Source organism: Balaenoptera acutorostrata, chromosome 11, assembly GCF_949987535.1.
Source record: "Balaenoptera acutorostrata chromosome 11, mBalAcu1.1, whole genome shotgun sequence".
Lineage (NCBI taxonomy): Eukaryota > Metazoa > Chordata > Mammalia > Artiodactyla > Balaenopteridae > Balaenoptera > Balaenoptera acutorostrata.
The window spans coordinates 7698832-7721785 of NC_080074.1; the positions used below are offsets into that span (position 1 = coordinate 7698832).

At 47.2% G+C, this 22954-nt stretch overlaps 1 protein-coding gene across 1 annotated transcript in view; it reads right to left on the minus strand.

Annotated features, from left to right (window-relative positions):
• The window catches only part of ACO2 (aconitase 2), a 53301-nt gene that overhangs the window by 15265 nt on the left and 15082 nt on the right, over positions 1-22954 (minus strand). Inside the window, exons 3-5 of the mRNA XM_007189116.2 lie at positions 9538-9674; positions 5160-5418; positions 1759-1851 (exon numbers count right to left, since the gene is read on the minus strand). Coding sequence (XP_007189178.2) covers positions 1759-1851; positions 5160-5418; positions 9538-9674 — 489 coding nt within the window. The remainder of the gene's footprint in view (positions 1-1758; positions 1852-5159; positions 5419-9537; positions 9675-22954) is intronic.

The following is a 22954-nucleotide window of genomic DNA, read 5'->3' on the forward strand; positions in this document are numbered from 1 at the left end:
GTGGCCAGTGGCAGGTGTAAGCTGCCATCACTCACGACCCCAAATTTTGGCCCAGAAGCTGCCAAAACGGCCTCGGCATTTGTACTAAGGTGGAATGGAGGACACTTGGATTGGGGTCCCCTTGACGACAAAAGGCCAAGGTTGGGTCCACCTGACTCCCTCGCCCTGCTGCTGAGAGAGGCTTTCTGGCCCCTGCAGACCAATGTGACATGCCATACCCGGGGAGCCCCTTCCTGGCAAGGGCAATGGTTTGAAAGGGCAGAGCAGTGATCTGTGGCTCTGGTTTCAGAGTGGGGCAGTGCTGGGAACCCATGCAGGGTCGGATTACAGCCTGACTCAGCTCATCTTGAAGGAAGGCCTGGAAGTGAGCCCTGGGATGGAGGTGGGGAGAAAGGTCACCTTGAGAAGGTACAAAGAGGCAGGTTTCACATACAGGATGGATGGCAAATGGACACAAACCAGCACACACCCCACAAACCAGTCAGAAGCCCTGAAAAGACACCTTTGATGAAAGCTAATCACCTATCTCCCCAGAAACACACACACACACACACACACACACACACACACACACACACACACACACACACACACACACACACACACACACACACACACTTGATAGACAGAACTGCCTATTCAAGAGAAAATCCATCCTTGGGGAGACCCAAGGAGAACTCCTGACTGATGTGGCCATGTGACCTTTGGTCCCTCCATCCTCCAGGACACCAGCAACGGGCCAAAAGACTCTGAGGAGCACCCTGTGCGCTGGGAGGGGAAGAGCTCCCGGTGTGATGGGAGACCGTAAAGCAGCACAGCCGTGTGGAGCACTGGCTCCAGGGCCAGGCTGCCTGGATGCAAAGCCTGGCTCCACAATCGGCCAACTGGGTGCCCCTGGGCAAGGAGATTAACTTCTCTGTGCCTCAGTTTCCTCATCTGTAAGGTGTGGACAATAAAACCACCAATCTCGTAGGGTCATGGCGAGCACCGAGTAAGTTACTATCTGCAGAGTGCCTGGCACACGGAATGTGCTCATCAAGTGTTAGCTATCCACGCAACAAGGTATAACGCTTGTGGGAAAAAAGCAAAACAAAAAATAATACAATACCGTAATGCTTAGAAGAAGGTGTAGCACAAAACATGTCAACCTTAAAAGGCTGGTCAGAAGGGACTATTTTAATTTCTCACACGGAGAGTGAGAATGTATAACTTGACACAGTGAAAATTAATTTTAGGGACTTCCCTGTTGGCGCAGTGGTTAAGAATCCGCCTGCCAATGCAGGGGACATGGGTTCGAGCCCTGGTCTGGGAAGATCCCACATGCCGCGGACCAACTAAGCCCGTGTGCCACAGCTACTGAGCCTGCGCTCTAGAGCCTGCGAGCCACAACTACTGAGCCCGCATGCCACAACTATTGAAGCCCGCATGCCTAGAGCCTGTGCTCCGCAACAAGAGAAGCCACCGCAATGAGAAGCCCACGCACTGCAATGAAGAGTAGCCCCGCTCACCACAACTAGAGAAAGCCTGTGCGCATCAATGAAGACCCAACTCGGCCAAAAAATAATTAATTAATTAATTCTGAAAAAAGAAAATTAAATTTAAAATGAAAGCAGAGGAGTCTAAGGGCTGATGAAAACATCATCCAATTGCCCGCCTGAGCCCCGGGCTCCCACAGGCCTGTGGGAACCAGCTCCCTGGTTCCCTAAGGGCAGCCCGCTCCCCTGCCCACCCACAAACGCAGGCCAGGCCCTGCTTTACCTGGTGAATGATTCCAGAGCCAGGCCTCCAGAAGCCCACGCCGTACTTGGCACCTGCAGTTGCCAGGAAATTATACACTTCCTGGTTTATGTCCTATTGAGACAAATCAATAACCAGGGCATTAGTAACACAGTTTGCTCATGCCTTCCCCCCTCCCCCTCCCCTCCCCTCTGACTCTGAAAAGCTGGCACTGTGAAGACAGGCCCTCTCCTGGAGGCCGTCTACAAATAATTCCAAAAGGGCTTGGATGCTGGCCCATAGTCTCAGCTGGCAGGCCCAGGAGAGAGACCAGGGAACAGAGACAAAGCCCAGTTCTGTGACACCTGGCCAGGGAGTGGGTCCAAAACAAATCCCTTCCCTGCCCTGGGTCTCAGTTTCCTTATTTGTAGAAGGGTCCCTCTGGCACTCAAGTCCTCAGCCAAGGCCAGCAGTGAGGGGGAAGCATGGGACTACAGGACTAACTGCGACATGGTGGGGGAGGGGACCTGTCAAAGGGAAGCAGTGGGACAGAGTGGACAGCCCGGTCCCAGCACACCTCATGTTGGGTGTCGTTTCTCCACTGGAGCCTCGGATGCCTCATCTGTAACCCTGGCTGACGTTTCCTGAATGCCCACTACGGAAAGGGCACCACGCTCAACAGCCTCACAACCCAGGGGAAGTATTGTCACCAAGCCCATTTTACAGACGCAAAAACAGAAACTCAGAGGTGAAATAACTTGCTGGAGATCCCAGGGTTACACAGAGGAGCCAGTGTTTGAACCCAGGCCTGTCCAACCACAGAGCTGAGCGCTACGTTGTAATAGAAATAAGGCTACCTCCCTTACAGAGACTACATCTCAGAACACCTAGGCCACTGTCTGGCATGTGGTAGGCGCGCAACACTTGGTAATATGTTTGATGGGCCCCAAATGAAAGACCGTCAAATGGACCATGTTCTGAACAAACAAAACAAAAAACAGGATGGTACCCACTATACCTGTAATTCAGAGACTACTTCCTCGGGGGGAAGGGAAGGCTTCCCACCACATGGATGTGAGGCCAGACTTTATCTGGAAGACATGGCATGTCCCTGGATAGGTGAGACCCCAGGGACTAAAGGGATGGGACCATAGCGGACAGCACAGAGCTGCAAAGGAGGAAGTAGGAATAGAGACCTGCTAGCCTCTGGGTGTGGGAGAGCCGCGCTCCAAGGCAGAGGAGGGACTCACTGTGGGCTCCGCTGGACCCTCCGTGAAACACTCTCAATACCGTGCAGCCCCCTTCATTTAAACTCCAGACCAACCATGCATCCTTCTGAGGGCCCGTGTAGTTCCCCCAAGTGAAAGAATGGCAGACAAAGAACTTAGGTCCCCACAGCAGTCTCTTTCTGATTAATAATTAATATATTGGGTTTTTCGTTTATAAATCAGTCACTTGTAAAATCGGTACCGAGGGCAGGAGGCAGCTGGTTGTGTGGCTGCATTTGCTCGTGTGTCTGCGTGTGGGAGAAGAGGCAGCGGGGCGGCCAGAGTGGTGTGGCAGAGTCTCGACCGGAACTCAGCCTAGATACTTCTCCGGTGGTCTGTGTGACCCTGGACAGGTCACTCTGCCTCTCTGAACTCCAACAAGAGGGACCCTTTACAAATACATGTAAATCTGACCATATCCCTCTCCTGCGTAAACCCCTCAGCGACTCCTAGGAGGGCGCCCACAGTCCTCAAGGCCCTGCCTGCACCTGCCCCCAACCCACCTCAGAGCTCCAGGCCCACAGGCCCCCTTCCAACTCCACAAAAGTACCAGGTTTCTTCCTCCTCAAGGTCTTTAGGTCGTCTGTTCTGTCTAGAACGTTCTTGCTTATCTGTTCACATCTCAGCTTACATGTTACATCCTCAAAAGAGGCTGTCCTTTCCCCGCCAAAGTCTAAATCAGACATCTTTCTTATACTTTCAGAGTTCCACACTCTCCCAAATTGGCAGTTACCAATTTGTGTGATTGTTTAGCTTCTGTCTCCCTACTGGACTCTAAGATCCATGAGGGCAGAAGGCAGAGCCCCTGTCTGTCATGTTCACACTGAGTCCCAGCACCTAGCACAGTGCCTGGCACATAATTAATGTTCAATGAACATTTGTTAAATAAATGAGGGAATGGGTCCTGAAATCCTATGATTCTGTGAATCTCATCTCCAGAAGGCAGATTTTAAAACTATAAAGTAAGGGAAGGGCCAGACCCTGAAGATGGTGGCCCTGCTGTGGGCAGTCATTCGCCCCTAGGGCTAAAGAGGACCCAGTTCCCAGCACTGAAGGGTCCCCTGTAATGTTACCAGTTACCACCACCGCTGCTGCTAACATGGAAACCACGAGCCAGAAGGCTGGGCTCTTTCAGCTGAGTGGAGCCACTGTGCCACCAGGACACAAACGAGCAGGCCAAGGTAGGAAGAAGGGGCTTGAATGGGAAAGCTGCCCTGAGCGTTTCCCATGGGTCTGAGAGGCTCTCTGAGCCGTGCTGACCCTGGGAGCCGAAGCACTTTCAATTGCGTGCTCTGCTCTGTGCCCAGCCGGGCTGCAGCCCTGCCAGCATTCAGCTCCTGCCAATGGCCCCCCAAGAGCAGTGCCCACTTCCATTGCGAGGGGCAGAGAGGGGGGTGGAGAGGGTGGAGGCCCAGAGCTGGGAGAGACCTGCTATTGCCAAGAGTAGCCACACACAAAGGCACCACAGCAGAGCCTGGAGGAAGGAGCACAAATTTGGTTTCATAAGAGTGAGAGGAATCCAAGGGGAAAACTCTTCAGTGTGGCATCCAGCCCCTTCTACCTTGTTAAGTGAAACTCACAGAAGAAAGCCCACAAAGGGGGTCGATCAGTAAGAGAGGGCCCTGAGTGGGAGATGGGATAAGGGTCTGGTCCTAACCTCGCCCCCATGCAGTTGTGGGACTTGATGCACGTGCCTTGGCCGCCTCAAATTTACCAACAGCGACACTACTCGCCTACCTCCCTGACAAGGTCCCCAGGGGCCAGGCGAGAGCACGAGTGATCACATGTGAGGGTGGCAGCAAGGGAACTTTAAAGTCCCTTCTCCAGAGCAAGTGGCGATAGGTATCAGAACCCCACATCTGCATCATTTTTCTTATAAAGTGTTCTGTTTTATTACAGAAAAAGGACCTGAAAAGAATACCTTTAGTATGGTAAGATTAAGGATGATTTTTGTTTTCTTTAGGTTTTCTCAGTATTTTCTAACAGCTTCACAAAGGGCAAATGGTATTTTTCAAAGTAGAAGAGAGCAAAAATAAATTAAAAAAAAAAAAAAAGACTAAACCAAAGAGTCCATTAGAATTTGGGGGTAACGCCCTAGTTCAAGGGTTTTGTCTCTCATCCCATGTCACACCCACTGGCCCCCTCCACGCCCCTCCCACGCCACCTTCAGCTCACCTTGGCCCGACGCAGGTCTTTCTCACCCCCGAGCTGGGCCTCGATCAGATGGTCACAGTGGATGGTGGACGGCACAGCCACCTTGGGCAGTCCACTGCTGATGAATTGCAACATGGCCATCTGGGCCGTGGCATCCTGCATGGCCACACGGTCAGGCCGCAGCCGCAGGTAGGTCTTGCCTCGCTCGATCTCCTGGTGGGCCGGGTCATCCAGGTGTCCATACACAATCTTCTCTGAGAGGGTCAGAGGCCGGTTCAACCTGGCGGGAGAAGGGAGGGATGGCCTGGGACCAGCTGCACGATCCCCCGTCCGCCACAGCCATTCCCTCTCCGCACACACGGCGGGCAGGGAGAGGGGACCCTGCACCCCACGAGGGTGGAGACGAATCGGTGCTGCTCACTGTGGTAGCTGCAGCACACAGCACAGCGCCTGGCACTCACTAGGCCCAAAACCACTTGATGAATGACAACATCACAAGAGGTGGCAGGGTTTTTTTTTTCCCTGAACTATATTTGCTTTTCCAGCATATTAATTGCTATTATCTGACGGGCACCTGTTCCGTGTATGTCTCATCTTTTAATCCTTACTGTATCCTTGCCATTTAGTAAAACGACCAAGAGGTAACAGAGACCCAGCAGAGTGATGTTCGAAGCTCAAGTTCACAGCCAGAGTCTCACCTTGGATGCTCTACTTCTCTCTGTCCACGGCCATCTCCCCCGTGCACTCAGCCCCACTGAGACACAGAGACTCCGCACCAGCACCCCTCACCCAACCCGCCTCACGCTCCGCCCACAACCCTCCGCCTCAGGTGCTGGAGGCCTTGTCACCCTATTACGCTAAAGCCTTTCCTGCTGGTTCCACTCGCTCTCACCCCACGAAGACAGGTGTGGCTGTCAGCTCTCAAGAACAGAAGCTGCCTCTGGCCTCTCACGAGCCCCTCTTCCTAGACCCTGTTTCCTCGTCAGAGCCCCCGGGGAGGTGCGCCCCCCCAGGACTCAGCTGTCTCCTCGGCACAGGCTGCCCCGCGCAGACCGAGCTGGGCGCGGGCCAACTCTCCCCCCGCACCTTGAGGCTCCCTGCTGCTGCTCGCCGCTGCAGCACAGCTGCCACCCCACGTGCCTGGACCTCACACTCTGCCTTCCGCCATTCTCAAAGCTTAGGCCAAACCTGAAGCCTCCTCGGGAGGGGCACAGTTCCACTCACACCCAACGAGCCACACAAAAAAATATATGGGACGAGGAGTCAGAGGCTCTGGGTTTAGACCTGACCCTAGTACTAAACCCACCGTGTAACCAGATAAGCCACTGCCCCTCCCAGGGAGCTCCCAGTCCGTCTCTAAAGTCCAGGGCTCGTATTGGAAAGAGAGAACAGATAGCACTTACATAGCACATGCTTGTTTTTAAACAGCTTTATTGAGATATAATTGGTGTGTAATTAACTGCACATATTGAAAGTATACAACTGGTAAGTTTTGACATATGAATACACCTGTGAAATCATCAGCTCAGTCAAGATAATGAACACATCCATCACCCAAAAGTCTCCTTGTCCCCTTTTATAATCCCTCCCTCCTGCCCCCATCCCCAAGCAACCACTGATCTGCTTTCTGTCATTATAGTTTTATCTTAGCACTTACTTTTAGCCCAGAGCACTCTGATGTATATAACTCACTTTATCCTCACAACACAGATGAGCAAACTGAAGCACAGTGAGGTGAAGTAACTTGACCCTCCCTGGTCATGAGCTAGTCAGTGAGTGGAAGAGCTAGAATGCAAGGAGCCACTGTGGCTTTATACTGTCTCTCAGTAACATCTGGAAACTCAGAACAGGGCCCGGCCTGTAGTTAAGTGTTCAATTACTATCATTATTGCTATTGCTATTACCAATACGACTCTGCTGGGAAAGCAGAAAAATGCCCTTCTGCTAGTCTGGATTCTAGCCCCTCACTCTCAAGTTTACCTAACCCCTTGAGAACAAGAGTTTCCTAGGGTGCTGGCTCTGTGGGCAACAGCAGAGCAACTGGCAGTTCTAAAAATCTCTCAGTTCTGCCGTCATGAGAACCTTGAATAAAAATAGCACTGGCCTGAAGTACAGCCTGCCCCCTTTTTGTGGCAGCACCTCCAAGGCTGGTGTACAGGCAGTGACTCACTGCACAGCCCCTCCTTCTGCGTCCAGGGGAGGTGAAAAATAGCACATGAGCTTTAAAACCAAAGACCTTGACAGCAAATGCCTGAAGTTGTATAAAAAAGCCTGACAATGACAAAAGCCTAAGGACAAGTTCATCATCACATTTCCTTGAGGATTAACTGAGGATGGCAAAATGGGTCCTCTATGTCCGTCTATCCCCCCACTTCACTGGATGACAGAGACCCAGTTCCCAGGAACAGAATCAGGCCCCTCTGTCACAGGGTGGAGGAATCGTCCCCCTGCAAATCCCCTGGCCCTCTAAAACACTCTTACATCTACTTTAATCCACTAGCATCTTTTTAGAACAGCCTCACTTCTGCCTTCTTTCTCTATGGAAGGGTTTCTCAACTATGGCACGACTGACAGTTTGGGCCAGATGATTCTTCAGTGTGGAGGCTGCCTTCTGCACTGTAGGATGTGTGACAGTTTTCTTGGCCTCTACCCACTAGATAACAGTAAACCACACCCCACCCCACGTTATGACAACCTACAATGTCTCTAGACATTGCTAAATTCCCCTAGGGGACAAAATCGACCCCTCACCCCACCTCCAGCGAGAACCAGTCTTCTATGGCAACAATGAAAATGGAACATCTCTTGCCTGTACTAATCTGGAAAATGCTAAAAGTTATCGATTGGACTTTTCTGGTTAGTGCAGAGTTGGAATAAGAAGGCAAAGGAAAAATTTTAGGGGGAGGGTTAATTTTGCTGATAAAAATTAAAACCAAAGGGCAGTTTTTTGATTAATTTTTTTAAAGCAAAGACAAAATGGTGAACACTTTTTTGTCAAGTTATCTCAAAGCAAGCTTCTATGTTAACTCTCCTTCTAAGCATGACAAAGAGGAGGGGGGGAAGTGTTTTGCAGACTAAAGCAAAATCTATTATTTTTCCACTGAGCTGTGATCTGAGAGCTCTAAGAATAAATAGTGTTTTCTGGGGAAAAAGTATTTGTATAAGGTCACACAGGGATGAGGACAGTGGTTTCAACCCTGACTACACATTAGAACTGGCTGGGAAACCGGCCAGCACTTCTCACATTTGGATGTGCACTCCAGTCACCTGGGGCTCCTGTTAAAACCGCAGATTCTGACTCAGCAGGTCTGGGGTGAGGCCTGAGGTTCTGCGTTGCTAACGAGCTCCCAGTGCTGCTTGTTGATGCCGATGCTGCAGACACATGGGCCACATTTTGAGCAGTAAGGCCTACACCACCTGAATCAGACGAACATCCGTGATGTACGTTAAGAGGTCTTTCCTATAATTAGGTGACGCCATGTTGCGGGCTACTGGAGTTAAAGACTAAGATAGTCCCTTACCTGTAAAACTGAAGTGAGGATACCAGTAAAGAGGAAGCAAAGTGGCAACAGAGAGCAAGTGTGGGACAGTGGCCAGAGCACTGGACGAGAGCCTGGAGACCAGGTCCCATCACTCACTCACAGCGTGGCTTTGTCCACCTGAGCCCATTCGTCAGCTGTTAATGGGGATGGGGACACTGTGCTCATGCTGGTTCTCTCGTACTCCCAGGGCCATGTCACCAGACAGGCAAGCGCGCAGCTCTGTCTGCAGTCATTCAAGTTTCAGGAGCAGTGCTGGTTGGCGCTACCAGCCCCCACTCCTCAGCCTCTTGTGGTATCTTAGTCATCCCTCCTGTGCCAGCATCTAGCCCAGAACCTGGCACACAGAACAGCAGTGCAAAGACAGCTGCCATTTTACCAAGTGAGCAAAGAGAGGTCCAGAAAAAAGATATGCTCAAGATCCCACCTGAGCTTCTTTCTGAGTCTCAAGGCTGAGCTCTCCCCTGGGCTTACGCACTGAAGAGGAAATATATGTATTTCTGAAGTCACTGGGCCCGGCAGATCCCAGAGAAATGGCCCAGGGCTAGTGGTCTGTCCTGGAAAGGGTGGGTGGAAGGTTCGGGCCACAGCACCGAAGAGTGCCTGAGACCTTCCCTAGGGCCCACATCTCCAGGCTTCTTGCTAACAGACTTTTCCTTGGCAGAGAGGACAGAAGGTCCACCACTGATCTGGAACACCCTTCCTCAGCAGGGACCGCTGTACCCTAAACGCCTCGATCCTGCCACCACCACGACCAGCCATCCTTCACCAAGCACCTCCTGCGCTGCCCGAAAGGGGCAGGCGGCACCAGAAGCACCGACACCCTCTCGCAGTCTCCGCAGCTCGCCCTGCAGCCTTACCGTTTGCGGACGACGTTAATGTTCTTCTCGAGCAGGTCATAGCGGATGTACTCACTGGGCTCAAAGTGGCTCATGGCCACCTCGGCCCGCTGGCACAGGACCGAGGCCACATGGTACTGCCGCACACCCAGGGCTTTCTGCAAGAAGAAGGACAGCAGCGACTGTCAGTGGAGTATTTAGGGCGGTCCACCCCTGAGAGACAGCGCAGAATGGTGAAAAAAGCAAAGAATTCAAGTGTCAAGAGCTATTCAGTGACTGCAGCCTCACTTTCCTCACCTGAGGCACAGGGATGAGACAGCAGCCACAAGGAACACAGCCTGTGGTAGCAGAAAGTGCAAGGGATTTATAGTCAGAATTTCTGGATCAAAGTCAAATTCTGTCCACTTAAGAAAATCCTCCATCATCTGAGGGCCAGAAAAGTTGGGCAATGGGGATACAACCAGCTGTAGTGATCATATAGTTACTGGGAAGGTTGAAGGAGAAAATATGTGGACGTTCTCATTAAGCTCTAAAGCACCACCCAAATGGTAGCTGCTATCCTGCCTGCCCTATAAGTTCCTTGAGGCTTGGGATCAAGTTTTGTTTGTCTTATTCATCTGTATCTGGACTACCTGGCACATATTAGAGATTTAATAACTAATGGTTGAATAGATGGAAAAATTAGTGAGGAAAACCTATGCGTGAGCTTTGGATGTTTCCTCATCCCTTGAAAAGGTGGTGCCTAATCCTGCTCCCCTGGAATGTGCAGCAGACTCACCGACTGACTGGGTAGCATGTGGCACAGTGATACTAGGGGACCTCTGAGGCTAGGTCACAAAAAGGATCGCTTCTGCCTGGCTCTCTCTTTCTTTGATGGCTCTGGCGGAAGACAGTCACCACCGCTGTTAAAACATTTCAGCAGTCCTGAGAGAGGCCCACCTAGAGAGGAACTGAGGCCTCTTGCCAAAAACCAGCACCACCTTGCTAGGCGTGTACGCACGCCATCTTGCAAGCCAGTGCTCCAGCCGCAGCCTAAGCCCTCAGATCACCAGGGCCCTGGCCGACAACCTGGACTGCAAGCTCTTGAGCGACTCTGAGCCAGAACCACCAGCCAAGATGCTCCCAAATTCCGGGCCCACAGGAACTGCGAGCGAGAAATGTGTATTGTTGCTTTAATCCTCTAAGTTTGGGATCAACGACTTGTTATGCAGCAACAGATAAGCAACTGTTATGAAGGAGTCTGTATTAGTTCATTTTAAACTGTGGATGACAAACTTCACAGGGTCCATTTTGACCAAGGAGGAACAGATGAACCCAAAGAAGCGACAGAGGGAAAGAACAGTGGTGTTCCCCGTCGAGGAGGTCATACCCTTGGGCAAGGAAAGAGGCAAAGCTCAAGCCACTGCCCCAGGCTCCCTTCTACATGTCACCAGGACATTTAAATCCAAACCCTGCCGACCTCAGCATCTGAACCAATACAAATGCACAGCTGTCACTCGCTGTTCAGGTGGCCGGTGAGGAGGGCAGACCGCATCAGGAAACAGCACCCCAACCGCCACCCCCCGACCCGCCACAGCAGGAGTGGCCTCCCAATGCAGACTGCAGATCCACCTGCCCTCCAGCTCAAAATCCACCAGGGGACCCTCACTCTCTGCCCTACTGGGTAGGGGTGAAGAACTCACCAATCAAAGGACTTTGCTTTTTTTTTTTTTTTTTTTTGGCCTCGCAGCATGTGGGATCTTAGTTCCCCAACCAGGGACCAAACCCGTGCCCCCTGCAGTGGAAGCATGGAGTCTTAACCACTGGACCGCCAGGGAAGTCCCAAAGAACTTTCAACAGCCTGTGCAGAGGAGGAATGTGGGACACTGCAGCTGCAGGTATGGTCGCTGCTGCCTGCCGCTGCCATGACAGTGGGGGGCCCAGTGCACAGCAGCAGTCGGGGGGACCTGGACTTCAACCTGGCACGCCATTTACTACCTGAGCCATCTAGGACAATTTACCCTAAGTACTCATTTCCACACAGTGCTATTGTGAGGGCTAGGAGATAACAGAAAGTACTTGGCACAGTTTCTATTATTACCCCTGTGCATTTATAAGCATACATTCAGCCTCCTCTGTGTTCTTCACACAAATGAGAAGCTATACAAGTTGTTCTGCAGCTTGCTTTTTTCATTTATCAACCTATCTTTGACATCTTTCCAATGTTTATACACAGATCTATCACTCTCTTTTTGTAAATTAACTGCCCTTAACTTCAGTTTCCTTAGAAATAAAAATGAGTATAACAATACCTAGTGTCTGGCCCAATAAGCAAAACAAATAACTGTAATCATAATTATAGTGTAGAGAAAAGGTAAAGTAGCAAATTCCTAACAGTAAGGGGACAATTAAGCAATCAATGGACACATAGATTAAGCAATCTATGGACACATAGTATATATCAATACTTAAAAATAGATTTAAGTAATAACGCTGATTGGAAAAATAAGGACAAAATAATATGTTCATACAGAATACAACTTTGGGATAAAAAAAGAATATTTATTAGTGCCTAGTGTGAGATGAGCACCGTGCTAAGCCATCCAGCGAAGTGGCGCCTACGATTAGCCTGTTTTCCAAGTGAGGCAACTGAGGCCCTCACGGAGTGACCAAGGCCACAGAGCAGCAGCCAGGACCCAATCCAGCCTGACTGGCCCACTTTCTGCTACTGCCCCAGGCCCTCACCCTAAGCTTTGCCCCTAAAATGGAGATAAACTCCATAGTGTTAATAACAAATCAATCAGCTACATGCTCAATCCTTAACCATGATACTGCTCTGCTTACCAACTACGTGCAAACGTCTGTGCACAACAGCTAGCGCTGCCCAAGAGGACTTCCTGCCACGACGGACACGTCCTAGAGCCTCACTGTTCAATACAGTAGCCACCCACCACGCGTGGCTGCAGGGCACCTGAAGTGTGCCGAGGTGACTGAGGAGTGGAATTTTTAATGTTACTCAATTTTAATTAAAGTTAAGTTGCCACATGGGACGGCTCAGGTTTATACATTAATAAGGATGGAAAGAGTTTTTAGGAAGCCTGAACAACCTGAATGTTCATCAAGTCAATTTTTCTAAAAAGCTATTTGGACCCCTTCCCATGCCAGGAGTTCATCATCCCACACGACCACCAATCCATTCCTGAAAAATTTCAAAATATTCTCCCTCCCTCTGTTTCCTTGCACAGTCTGCTTTTTCAGGTGGCGGGGGTGGGGTCTGCCCTCTGGACGGTATGAAATAAACGCAACCATCTTCCTCAGGATGTTGCTTCCCAGACCTGAGGTGCAACAGACTCTCCTGAGTCTGTTAAAAATACACCATCCTGAGACTTCCCTGGCGGTCCAGTGGTTAGGACTCAGCACCTTCACTGCACGGGCCTGGGTTCAATCCCTGGTCGGGGAACTAAGGTCCCGCAAGCCACGAGATATGGCCCAAAACAACAACATAACCCTAAACCTTACCCAGGTCAACAACTCAGCTGAGGGCGGGGGTCCCTCCACTATCTGAAGACAGGACTTACCGTCCTCTCTAAACCCCCTCTTCTCTAGGCCAAGGGTAGCCCTGAGATTTTCAACTTTTCCTTTACGTGGCATGTTTCTAAATTCTGCAATAGCCCAACCATGCCCGGTGCTGAGGGCAAAGGGACAGTCACCTCCTTTGCTAAGCTTGTGGCCGTCCACCTCACTGCTGACACACGCATCACTCCCTTCCTCCTAACACCTCAATAGCCACCTTCCTCACTGACCGCTCAAGCCACACTGTACTACGGACTTGGTTTTCTGTGCAGAGCTCTACCTTAATCTTGGTTTAATTTCAGCACCAGTTTCTGTCTACCTCCAGCCCTCTGTGGTCTACAGGAGTCCGGGTCAGTCGCCCCAGGTCCTGACAGGCTAGCCTTCCCAGTGCGTGTCAGCCACACACGCAGTAAGCACAACTCTCACGCTGCTCATCCAAGTCTCGGTACAAATGTGACCCATTCCAGGCCAGGCTCCCCAGGGTGGACGTTTGGTCAAGCCAACAGTGATCTATTTAGTGACAATCCCCAGGTCCGGGTCTTCAACCCACAACAATAACCACCTGACTGAAATGTCACTAAGCTATCGCTTCTGTTTCGCGACTAGGGACAGCCTAACTGACCCGTCAGTTGCCGTACAGAAATCAACACTCACACTCCCTGTTTCACTAATCTACTAATCGCAAAAAAAAGTAAGATGATGTTAGCCTGGCTGTGAGACCTTAAGCAATTCACTTTGTTCCTCCAGGCCTGAGTTTTTCACACCTGTAAAGGGTGAAATCTCAGCCTTGTTCCCTGCTTCAGAGCCAAACTGTGAGAGGTTTAAATATGAAATGTCATGTATAACTCTGAAGAGGCTGATCATACTAATATGCTTACCCCAAAGACTGACTTCAAGGGCAAGGACACCATGTATCATTCATTCAGGACCACATATATCTCACATATAAAATGAAGACTAGGCTATGGGTAGTCTTAGAACAAAAATAAAAACAGCCTTACTTATTAGTACCTGCTCCATGCCAAGCATTTTCTGTGCCTAATTTTGAATTCCATAGTGGTACAAGGTAATTGTTATTCCCATCTTACAGATTTGGAAACTGAAGATCAGAGAGGTTAAGTCAGAAGTCTTACATGTGACAAACAGTGAATCCAGGATGCAAGTGCAGACCTGTCTCTTTCTAGGATGAGCCAATTCCCCTGGATTCTGCTACCCCCTAACCCCACATAGCCTATCCTTTCCCATTGGAAGGTAGCATGGTGTGATGGTTCAGATTGAAGACCTGTAGTCAGACTGCCCAACCCAGCAGCATCACTAACCCGCTGTGGCCCTAGAGAAGTTATTTAGCCTCGCCAAGCCTTAGCTTCCCCACAGAGAAAACGGAGATAAACGTCAGTGTTAATAGTAAATGAAATAGTCTACTTTAAGTGCTTGGCACAGAGCGGGTTCATATGTGCTCAATGTATGTTTTTTTTTTTTAAATTATTTGTTTTTACTTTTGGCTGTGTTGGGTCTTCGCTGCTGTCCGCAGGCTTTCTCTAGTTGAGGCAAGCGGGGGCTACTCTTCATTGTGGTGCGCAGGTTTCCCATTGTCGTGGCTTCTCTTGTTGCGGAGCACAGGCTCTAGGTGCATGGGCTTCAGTAGTTCTGGCGCACAGGCTTAGTTGCTCCGCAGCATGTGGGATCTTTCCGGGCCAGGGATCGAACCCATGTCCCCTGCATCGGCAGGCGGATTCTTAACCACTACGCCTCCAGGGAAGCCCTCAATGTATGTTATATTGTATTATTTTCATGGAGGAGACAGACACATAATTAGATGTGATGAGGTTGTGCTCCTTTTCTGGATTCTGGCAGAAGGGGTATGCCTCTTATTTTGCTTACTGCAAACACAGCTTTTGGCTGATCAGCATTTTTCAGAAGCCTTAGCTCATCTGGGCCTTTGACATTCTTGACCCCTTTCTGATGTATTCCAGCTGCCACAAGTGTTTCTCCTTAGTTACTTGCCCTCCTTCCAACTTTGGCTAAGACATTCTAAAAATCTATGCTGAGGTCTGTAGGGGCATCTCTTCTGTCTCTCCTTCAGACTACTTGCAATTTGTTAGAATTTGCCTTGGAGAACCTCCCATCCCTCTGAAACCCCTTCTGCTTATGGGATCCTGGAAGTGAGACTTCATCTATTTGGTCTCTGAATAATTCAGAAACTTGCTTTCCTCCAGGGCACCAAACATGCTGAACTTCCGTAGCCAGTACAAAGTCTAAAGGGATCTGCCACTGGGCCTTTGCACATGCTGTTTCTTCTGCTTAGAATGTTCTCTGCCCACCCCCTTCTCAATCTATCCTTTGTGTAGGTAATTCCCATTGATCCTTCAAGTTCCAAATTAATTTCACTTTCTTAGGGAAACTTCTTGAACTCTCAGCCCAAGCAGAGCCTCCTATCATCTATGCCCATTTACTACTTCCTGACGTTCATTTGTGAGATGGTATCTGTCTCCACTAGTCTGTAAGATCCACTAAGGGAGGGATTGTGTCTGTTCATTCATAATAAAATTCCCCATGCCTGAACACCAGGTCTGATACACAGGAGGTGCTACATAAATACCAGTTAATTAAACCAATGAATGTTGCTTTTACTTTACCAACCAGTTCTTCCTTATTGAGCAAGGTTAAATACAGAGCAAGTTTGGTTAACCTTGTGAGAGCAAATAGTTAACAGGACAAATCAATAATTTGCCAGGCTCAGATGCTTGTGGTTAGACTGTAAACAGGTTGAACATTTTTGAAAGACAATTAGGCAATACCTATTAAAATGTAAAACGTTTGTACCTTTTGACTAGCTTTCCCTCTTCCAGGAAGCTATCTTATAAAAATACTCACTTAAATGAGCGTAGAGACTGGCAAAGATGCTCTCTACATCACTGTTTTTATTAATTTATTTATTTAGACAACTTTTCTTTATCTAGCTTCACATTTGGATTGATGGTCTTCGTTGCCACGTGCGGGCTTTCTCTAGTTGCGGCGAGCGGGGCTGCTCTTTGTTGCGGTGCGCGGGCTTCTCATTGCGGTGGCTTCTCTTGTTACGGAGCACGGGCTCTAGGCACGCGGGCTTCAGTAGTTGTGGCTCGCGGGCTCTAGAGGGCAGGCTCAGCAGTTGCGGCGCACGGGCTTATTTCCGCGGCATGTGGGATCTTCCCAGACCAGGGTTCGAACCCATGTCCCCGCACTGGCAGGTGGATTCTTAACTACTGTGCCACCAGGGAAGTCCCCATCACTGTTTTTAAAAGAACACAATTGTCCAAAAATAGGGCACTGATTGAATAAATTCTGGTTCATCCACGAAGGAATGCCATTCTACAGCTGTTTAAATATTCAAGAATAAGATGATGGTGGTGGTCTAACAACATTGTGAATGTAGTTAACGTCACTGAAGTGAATAGTTAAAAATGGTTAAAATGTCAAACTTTATGTTGTATGTATTTTACCATGATTTAAAAAAAGAAGTAGAGAGAACTTCCCTTGTGGCGCAGTGGATAAGACTCTGAGCTCCCAATGCAGGGGGCCCTGGTTCGATCCCTGGTCAGGGAACTAGATCCCACATGCATGCCGCAACTAAGAGTTCGCATGCCGCAACGAAGGAGCCCACCTGCCACAACTAAGACCCGGTACAACCAAATAAATACATAAATATTTTTTTTAAAAAAGAATATTTTAAAACTAAAATAATAATAAAAGAAATTTAAAAAGAAGCGGATCTACCTTTACTGGCAGGAAAAAAATCTCATGACACATTCAATGAAAATAAGAAATAGCAAAATAGTGCCATGGTATGGGCCCATTTCTGTATAATAATAGTAATTAACAAATGTAAATATGTTTAGAAAAAAATTGAAATGATATGCCTAAACTGTTCACAGCAATTATCTCTAGAGATTAGAATTATGGGCACTTTTATGTTCTAGGCTAAGTATTTCTGTAACTTTTAAATGCTGCATGATAGATGTGAGTTTCTTTTGTAATCAGGGGGAAAAAAAAAGAATGAACAAGACAAATTGGTGCAGAAAAGCATGCTGACTGTAGTGTAGAGTACACAGCAGGATCAGTCAGGAGCACTTAGACAATAATCAAGTGTTCTGGTTTTTAAAAATGTGCAAACCCTTTGTTTCAGCAAGTTAACTTACAGGAATTTATCACGACTAAGTAAAAGGAAAAAATGTACCTTCGCACTAGAGGAATCTGGTTACCACCACCTCAACCCAGAGATCAAACAGCATCACCAACAGCAAGACTACCTTACATTCGTGCCTCCCGATGGGACAGCGTCACCTATGAAGAATTCTTTTCAAAAAATGTTTAACCTGAATCTAAGAAAGCTTTGGGACCTTACTTCCAGTTTAAGGGAAATGCAAGGAATAAAAGAATAATCAATTACATCCAGAATGCGAACAGTCTACTAGAATCTGGCCTAGTCCCTTCCAAGTCAATGTCATGGGGGAAAATGGTGTGTGTGTGACGGGGTGGGAGTGGGGAGGTGCTGTTCTAGATTAAGAGACTAAAAAAGTAGAATCAATGCAGCATGCAAATGTTTTATTAGGTCTTGATTTGAAAAGAGATAGCTATCAAAGACATTTTTGGGAGAAGTGGGGAAGTTAAGAAAATGATACTGTAGTAATATAGCTAATTGACTTATTTTTAAGAGATGAATGTTGAAGCTTTTAGGAATGAGGTGTCGTCACACTGCCTTTAATTTCTTCTGAAATGGTCCAGAAAAAAAAATAATAAAAAATATATCGATGGGGGGGTGGGATGAATTGTGAGACTGGGATTGACATACATACACTATCGATACTATGTATAAAATAGATAACTAATAAGAACCTATTGTATAGCACAGGGAACTGTACTCAATGCTCTGTGGGGACCTAAATGGGAAGGAAATCCAAAAAAGAGATATATATATATAAACGTATAAGCTGATTCACTTTGCTCTACAGTAGAAACTAACACAATATTGTAAAGCAACTATACTCCAATAAAAATTTAAAAAAATATATATATAGATGAAGCAAATAAGGCAAAATGTTGGTAACTGTTGACTCTAGATGGTAGGTATATGGGTGTTCTTTGTACTATTTTCTACTTTTCCTTATGTGTAAAAATTAATGACAAAAAATCTCTTAAGTAAGGCATCAAGTATGGTTAAATCCATGCGCTAGACATAATGGCTTAAATTTCCTTCTTGATTTTTTCTAAATTTTCCAAATTTTCTACAAATGAATCATTATAATACTTCTTATAATTAGAAAGAATGTAACCAACATTAGTTTTTAATTAAAAATTAAATGCTCGGAACCAAAGATAAATATCCTTGCAGACTGCTTGCTGTGGACTAAAAGCAAAATAATTCAATCTTTTCATAAAGCAGCTTGTCAATAAGACATCCACAGGAACATCCATACTTTTGACTCAGTAATTCCATATCTGAGACTCTATCTTCAAGAAATAACTCTAAATATGTAAAGGAAATGAACATTATAAAATATGGTTTGGGTTAAGACAGAAAATTATTTTCTCCTATAAGTCCCCAAATCTGTATTAAGGTGATACTGTGTGGATGGAAAGAGACTGACAGCAAGCTGTTTTTAGCTGGTGTAGAGAGAACCAAAGTTCCCTAGTATCACTATAGGTTTCTCCTTGAACCCCAATTTTGAAATCCAACATTCGGGTGAAGGTATCAAGCTCAGAGTGCCCACAGCCATGGGTCATTTCCCTGTGTGCAGTATGGTGGACAGTGAGATTCCCCCTGTGACAGGAGGTGGTGGGGGCCAAGAAGGAACATTCAGGGGTTGGGAGTCCAAAGATCTGGCTTCCAAGTTCAGTCACAATGCACCCTTGTACAAATAATCTAGCCTTTCTGTGCCTTCTTTTTCATTTCTTTCTTTTTTTAAAAAAATATTTATTTATTTATTTGGCTGTGCCAGGCCTTAGTTGCAGCTCGTGGGATCTTCGTTGCCGCGTGCAGAATCTTTAGTTGCAGCATGCGGGATCTTTAGTTGCGGCATGCAAACTCTTAGTTGCAGCATGTGGGATCTAGTTCCCTGACCAGGGATCGAACCTGGGCCCCCTACACTGGCAGCGAGGAGTCTTAGCCACTGGATCACCAGGGAATTCCCTCCATTTCTATAAAATGGGAGAAGCGGATCCTTCTGGCTGCATCAAAATCACCTGGGAGGTTTCACTGAAACAGCTCCTAGGCCCTAAGGGCTCCCAGACCTCTCAATCAGAATCACCTGAGGTGGAGCCTTAAGCATCAATAAAGATTACAGGTTACTCTGATACAGCCATATCTGGGAACCACCGGACTAGATGTTCTCCAAAGTTCCTTCCAGCTCAGAGATTCTATAAATATTCCTCCCCAGTAAGCAGGCATCAGATAAACCCACTTATTCCGAAAGGCCTAGGGGAAAGCATAGCAATGTCAGAACAAATTAATCTGTACCAAGGAAGAAAACCCCCAGAGCTCAGGTCTTTCTGGAGAAGCCACAGCCTTCGCCTTCATTTACACACAGATGTGGATGTAAAGGTATGCATATATGCGCACATCAAATGCAACCCAGCGTGGTGTCACAGAAAGCACACCAGATTCAGAATGTTACCCATTTATTATTAGCTCTCTGCATGGTCAAACTGTTTACTCTATTTTAAAATACTTATAAGATACGGAGAATAATCCCTGTCATTTAACAAATAATGCCAGAAATTGTTTCCACGTGGCTCCCGAAGTTTTTCAAGTTAAGGCCCACGAACAAAATAATTCTTTTTGGTAAACAGACCAGGTTGCTGCTGGAAGGCAACTAGCAGCCTTAGTTGCTGGGGGATGGGGGTGGGGGAGGGTCATTATCTCTGCACACCTGTATGTTATTTGCTACAGCACACCTGGGGAAAGCTTAGCTGTACCACACTAGACTCTAGACCACCACCACACTCTCCCTGCCCTCAAGACCACAGTATGGTGGGATAAGACAAACATGAAAACAGAAGATGTGGTAGTGTGTTAGAGTGGCTATTGTATGCATTAGGTACAGGGGTCAGTAAAGGCAGGGAAATATGAGTGGTCGAGTGAAAAAGAGGCTAAGGCCTCCTCAGGGCTCAAACAAGATCATGTTTGGGTTCAAATCAAAAACATTGGCTACAGATGCAAAAACCAGAGAGAATGAGTGATCCGCTCAAAATCACACAGCATTTGTGGAGAGTCATCAGGGAAGGAGGAAGTCATTCAAAGTCCATTGTACCCTAGCAACATCCATATACTGGCCACAGGATGTTCTGAGCTAAAAGGAGCCTTTGAGAGAGGACTTTCAAATTTTGACTGAAAACTCACAGGCACACAACACATTTTATGTTGTGACCCAGCAGCAGGTACTGAGAGTGTGTGTAATTCACATGAAGTTTCACTAAACAATACCGGACATGTGCAATGTACACTGATACTTTTTATTCTCTATTATTATTTTCATTGTGGTAAAATACACATAGGTAAAATCTACCATTTTAACTATTAAATGTACAATTCAGTACATTCACAATGCTGTGCAACCATCACCACTATCTAGTTCCAGAACCTCTCCATCACCCAAAGAAAGCCCCGGACACACTGAGCAGCTGCTCCTTTTTTTTCACCCTCCCTGTCCCAGCTGCTGGCAATCACTGATCTGCGTTCTGTTTCTACGGATTTGTCTATTCTAGATGTTTCATGTAAATGCAATCATACAACAGGTGGCCTTCTGTGTCTGGCTTTTTTCATTTAGCATTCTATATTATCTTTTTTTGAAGGCCACTTGCACCCCATTAATTTCATGATCCAATAACAGGTCAACATAGGCAGTCTGAAAACACTATCTTAGAGAACTTCCAATTAAAAATATTAGTTACATAAAATGTATGGTGATGGACGTTAACTAGTCTTATTGTGGTGATCACTTTGCAATACATACAAATATATAATCATTATGCTGTGTACCTGAAACTAATACAATGTTGTATGTCAATTATAACTCAATTTGAAAAAAATTACTTACAAACATCAAAGGCAAACAGCGACAACGAGTGACAGTCACCGGAGGCGTTTGCAGAGCATCACCAGGCTCTCTGCAGCATTCCACCTACTGTACCAGAGGCCCCCAAACCTCAGCCCACCCACTTGATGCCTGCCTGCACACAACTATCCACGAGGAAAATGGGAAAAATAAAGACAATGTAGCAAGTTTTTTTAAAAAGTCAAATTTATTACATTTAAAACATGTTCTTGGGCTTCCCTGGTGGCGCAGTGGTTGAGAATCTGCCTGCCAATGCAGGGGACACGGGTTCGAGCCCTGGTCTGGGAAGATCCCACATGCCGCGGAGCAACTAGGCCCGTGCGCCACAACTACTGAGCCTGCGTGTCTGGAGCCTGTGCCCCGCAACAAGAGGCCGCGACAGTGAGAGGCCTGCGCACCGCGATGAAGAGTGGCCCTCGCTTGCCGCAACTAGAGAAAGCCCACGCACAGAAACGAAGACCCAACACAGCCAAAAATAAATAAATAAAATTTAAAAGGAAAAAAAAAAATGTTCTTTGTTCTGAGTCTTTCCTTCCTATTCTTATACCTTTGATGTTAAAAAGGCCCTTTTAAGAAATAATGGTGATAATAGAGAATGATTTAGTGGTTTTTTGGTTTTGGTTGTTGTTGTTCTGGTGTCCTTACTTCAAAAAATTTAAAACCTGCAACCTCACACTGATCCTCTCAATTCTGTGTGTACACTTTGGTGCCCTCTATCATGCAACTTTCCCAGAACAAGACTGTCTTTGGGGGACAGTAGCAGTCACTGGAGAAGTAAGATACAAGGATGAAGGAAAAGCTAGGTTTTAATATTACCTTTACAATCTCAGTAGCAGCCAGAAATATGAGAAATGATAAGCAGGGCTGACTGGTGAAAAACATCTATCTTCACTGTCATTCTGTCTCCCCTTCCTCCTACCACCAAACCTTACCCATTTGTTTACTCATTCGTCTGTCCATCTATCAACTAGTTACTGAGTGACTACGGGTGCCAGACACTGTTCGAGGCACTGAGGATACAGCAATGAACAAAATGGTCCAATACTCCCTGCCCTCTTGGGACTGACATTCCGGGAGGTTAAGGGCGGGGAGGGGACAGACAAGTAGAGACAGAGAAACAAGGAAAACCTCAGTCAGATGTCGGTAAGTGTCATGAGAGAAAGAAGCAGGAGCAGTGGGAGAGGGAGCCAGGGAAGTAGGGGGAGGTGCAATTTAAAGTAGGATAATTGGGAAGGGCTTCAGTGAGAAGGTGACATTGAACAACGACCTGACAAAAGGTCAACCCACAGGTATCTGAAGGAAGAGTATTCTAGACAGAAAGTGTAAGGATCCTCCAAAGTGAGGTAGTGCCTGTTGTGTTCAAAGAACAACAAAGAGAGATATCTGGATACCCACGTTGATGGCAGCATTATTTGCAATAGCCAAAAAGTGGAAGCAACCCACCCAAGTGTCCATTGATGGATGATGGAGAAACAGAATGTGGTACATACAATGGAATATTAGTTAGACTTAACAAAGGATTTGTAAAAGCCTAAAAAAGAATCTGACACATGCTACAACACAGATGAACCTTGAAGACATTATGCTAAGTGAAATAAGCCAGTCACAAAAGGACAAATACTGTGTGATTGTACGAGGTAGCTGGAGTAATTAATAAGTTCATAGAGACAGAAAGCAGAATAGTGGGTGCCAGGGGTTGGGGGGAGGGGGAAATGGGGAGTTAGTGTCTAATGGGTACAGTCTCAGTTTGGGAAGATGAAAAAGTTCTGGAGATGGCTGGTGGTGATAGTTGTGCA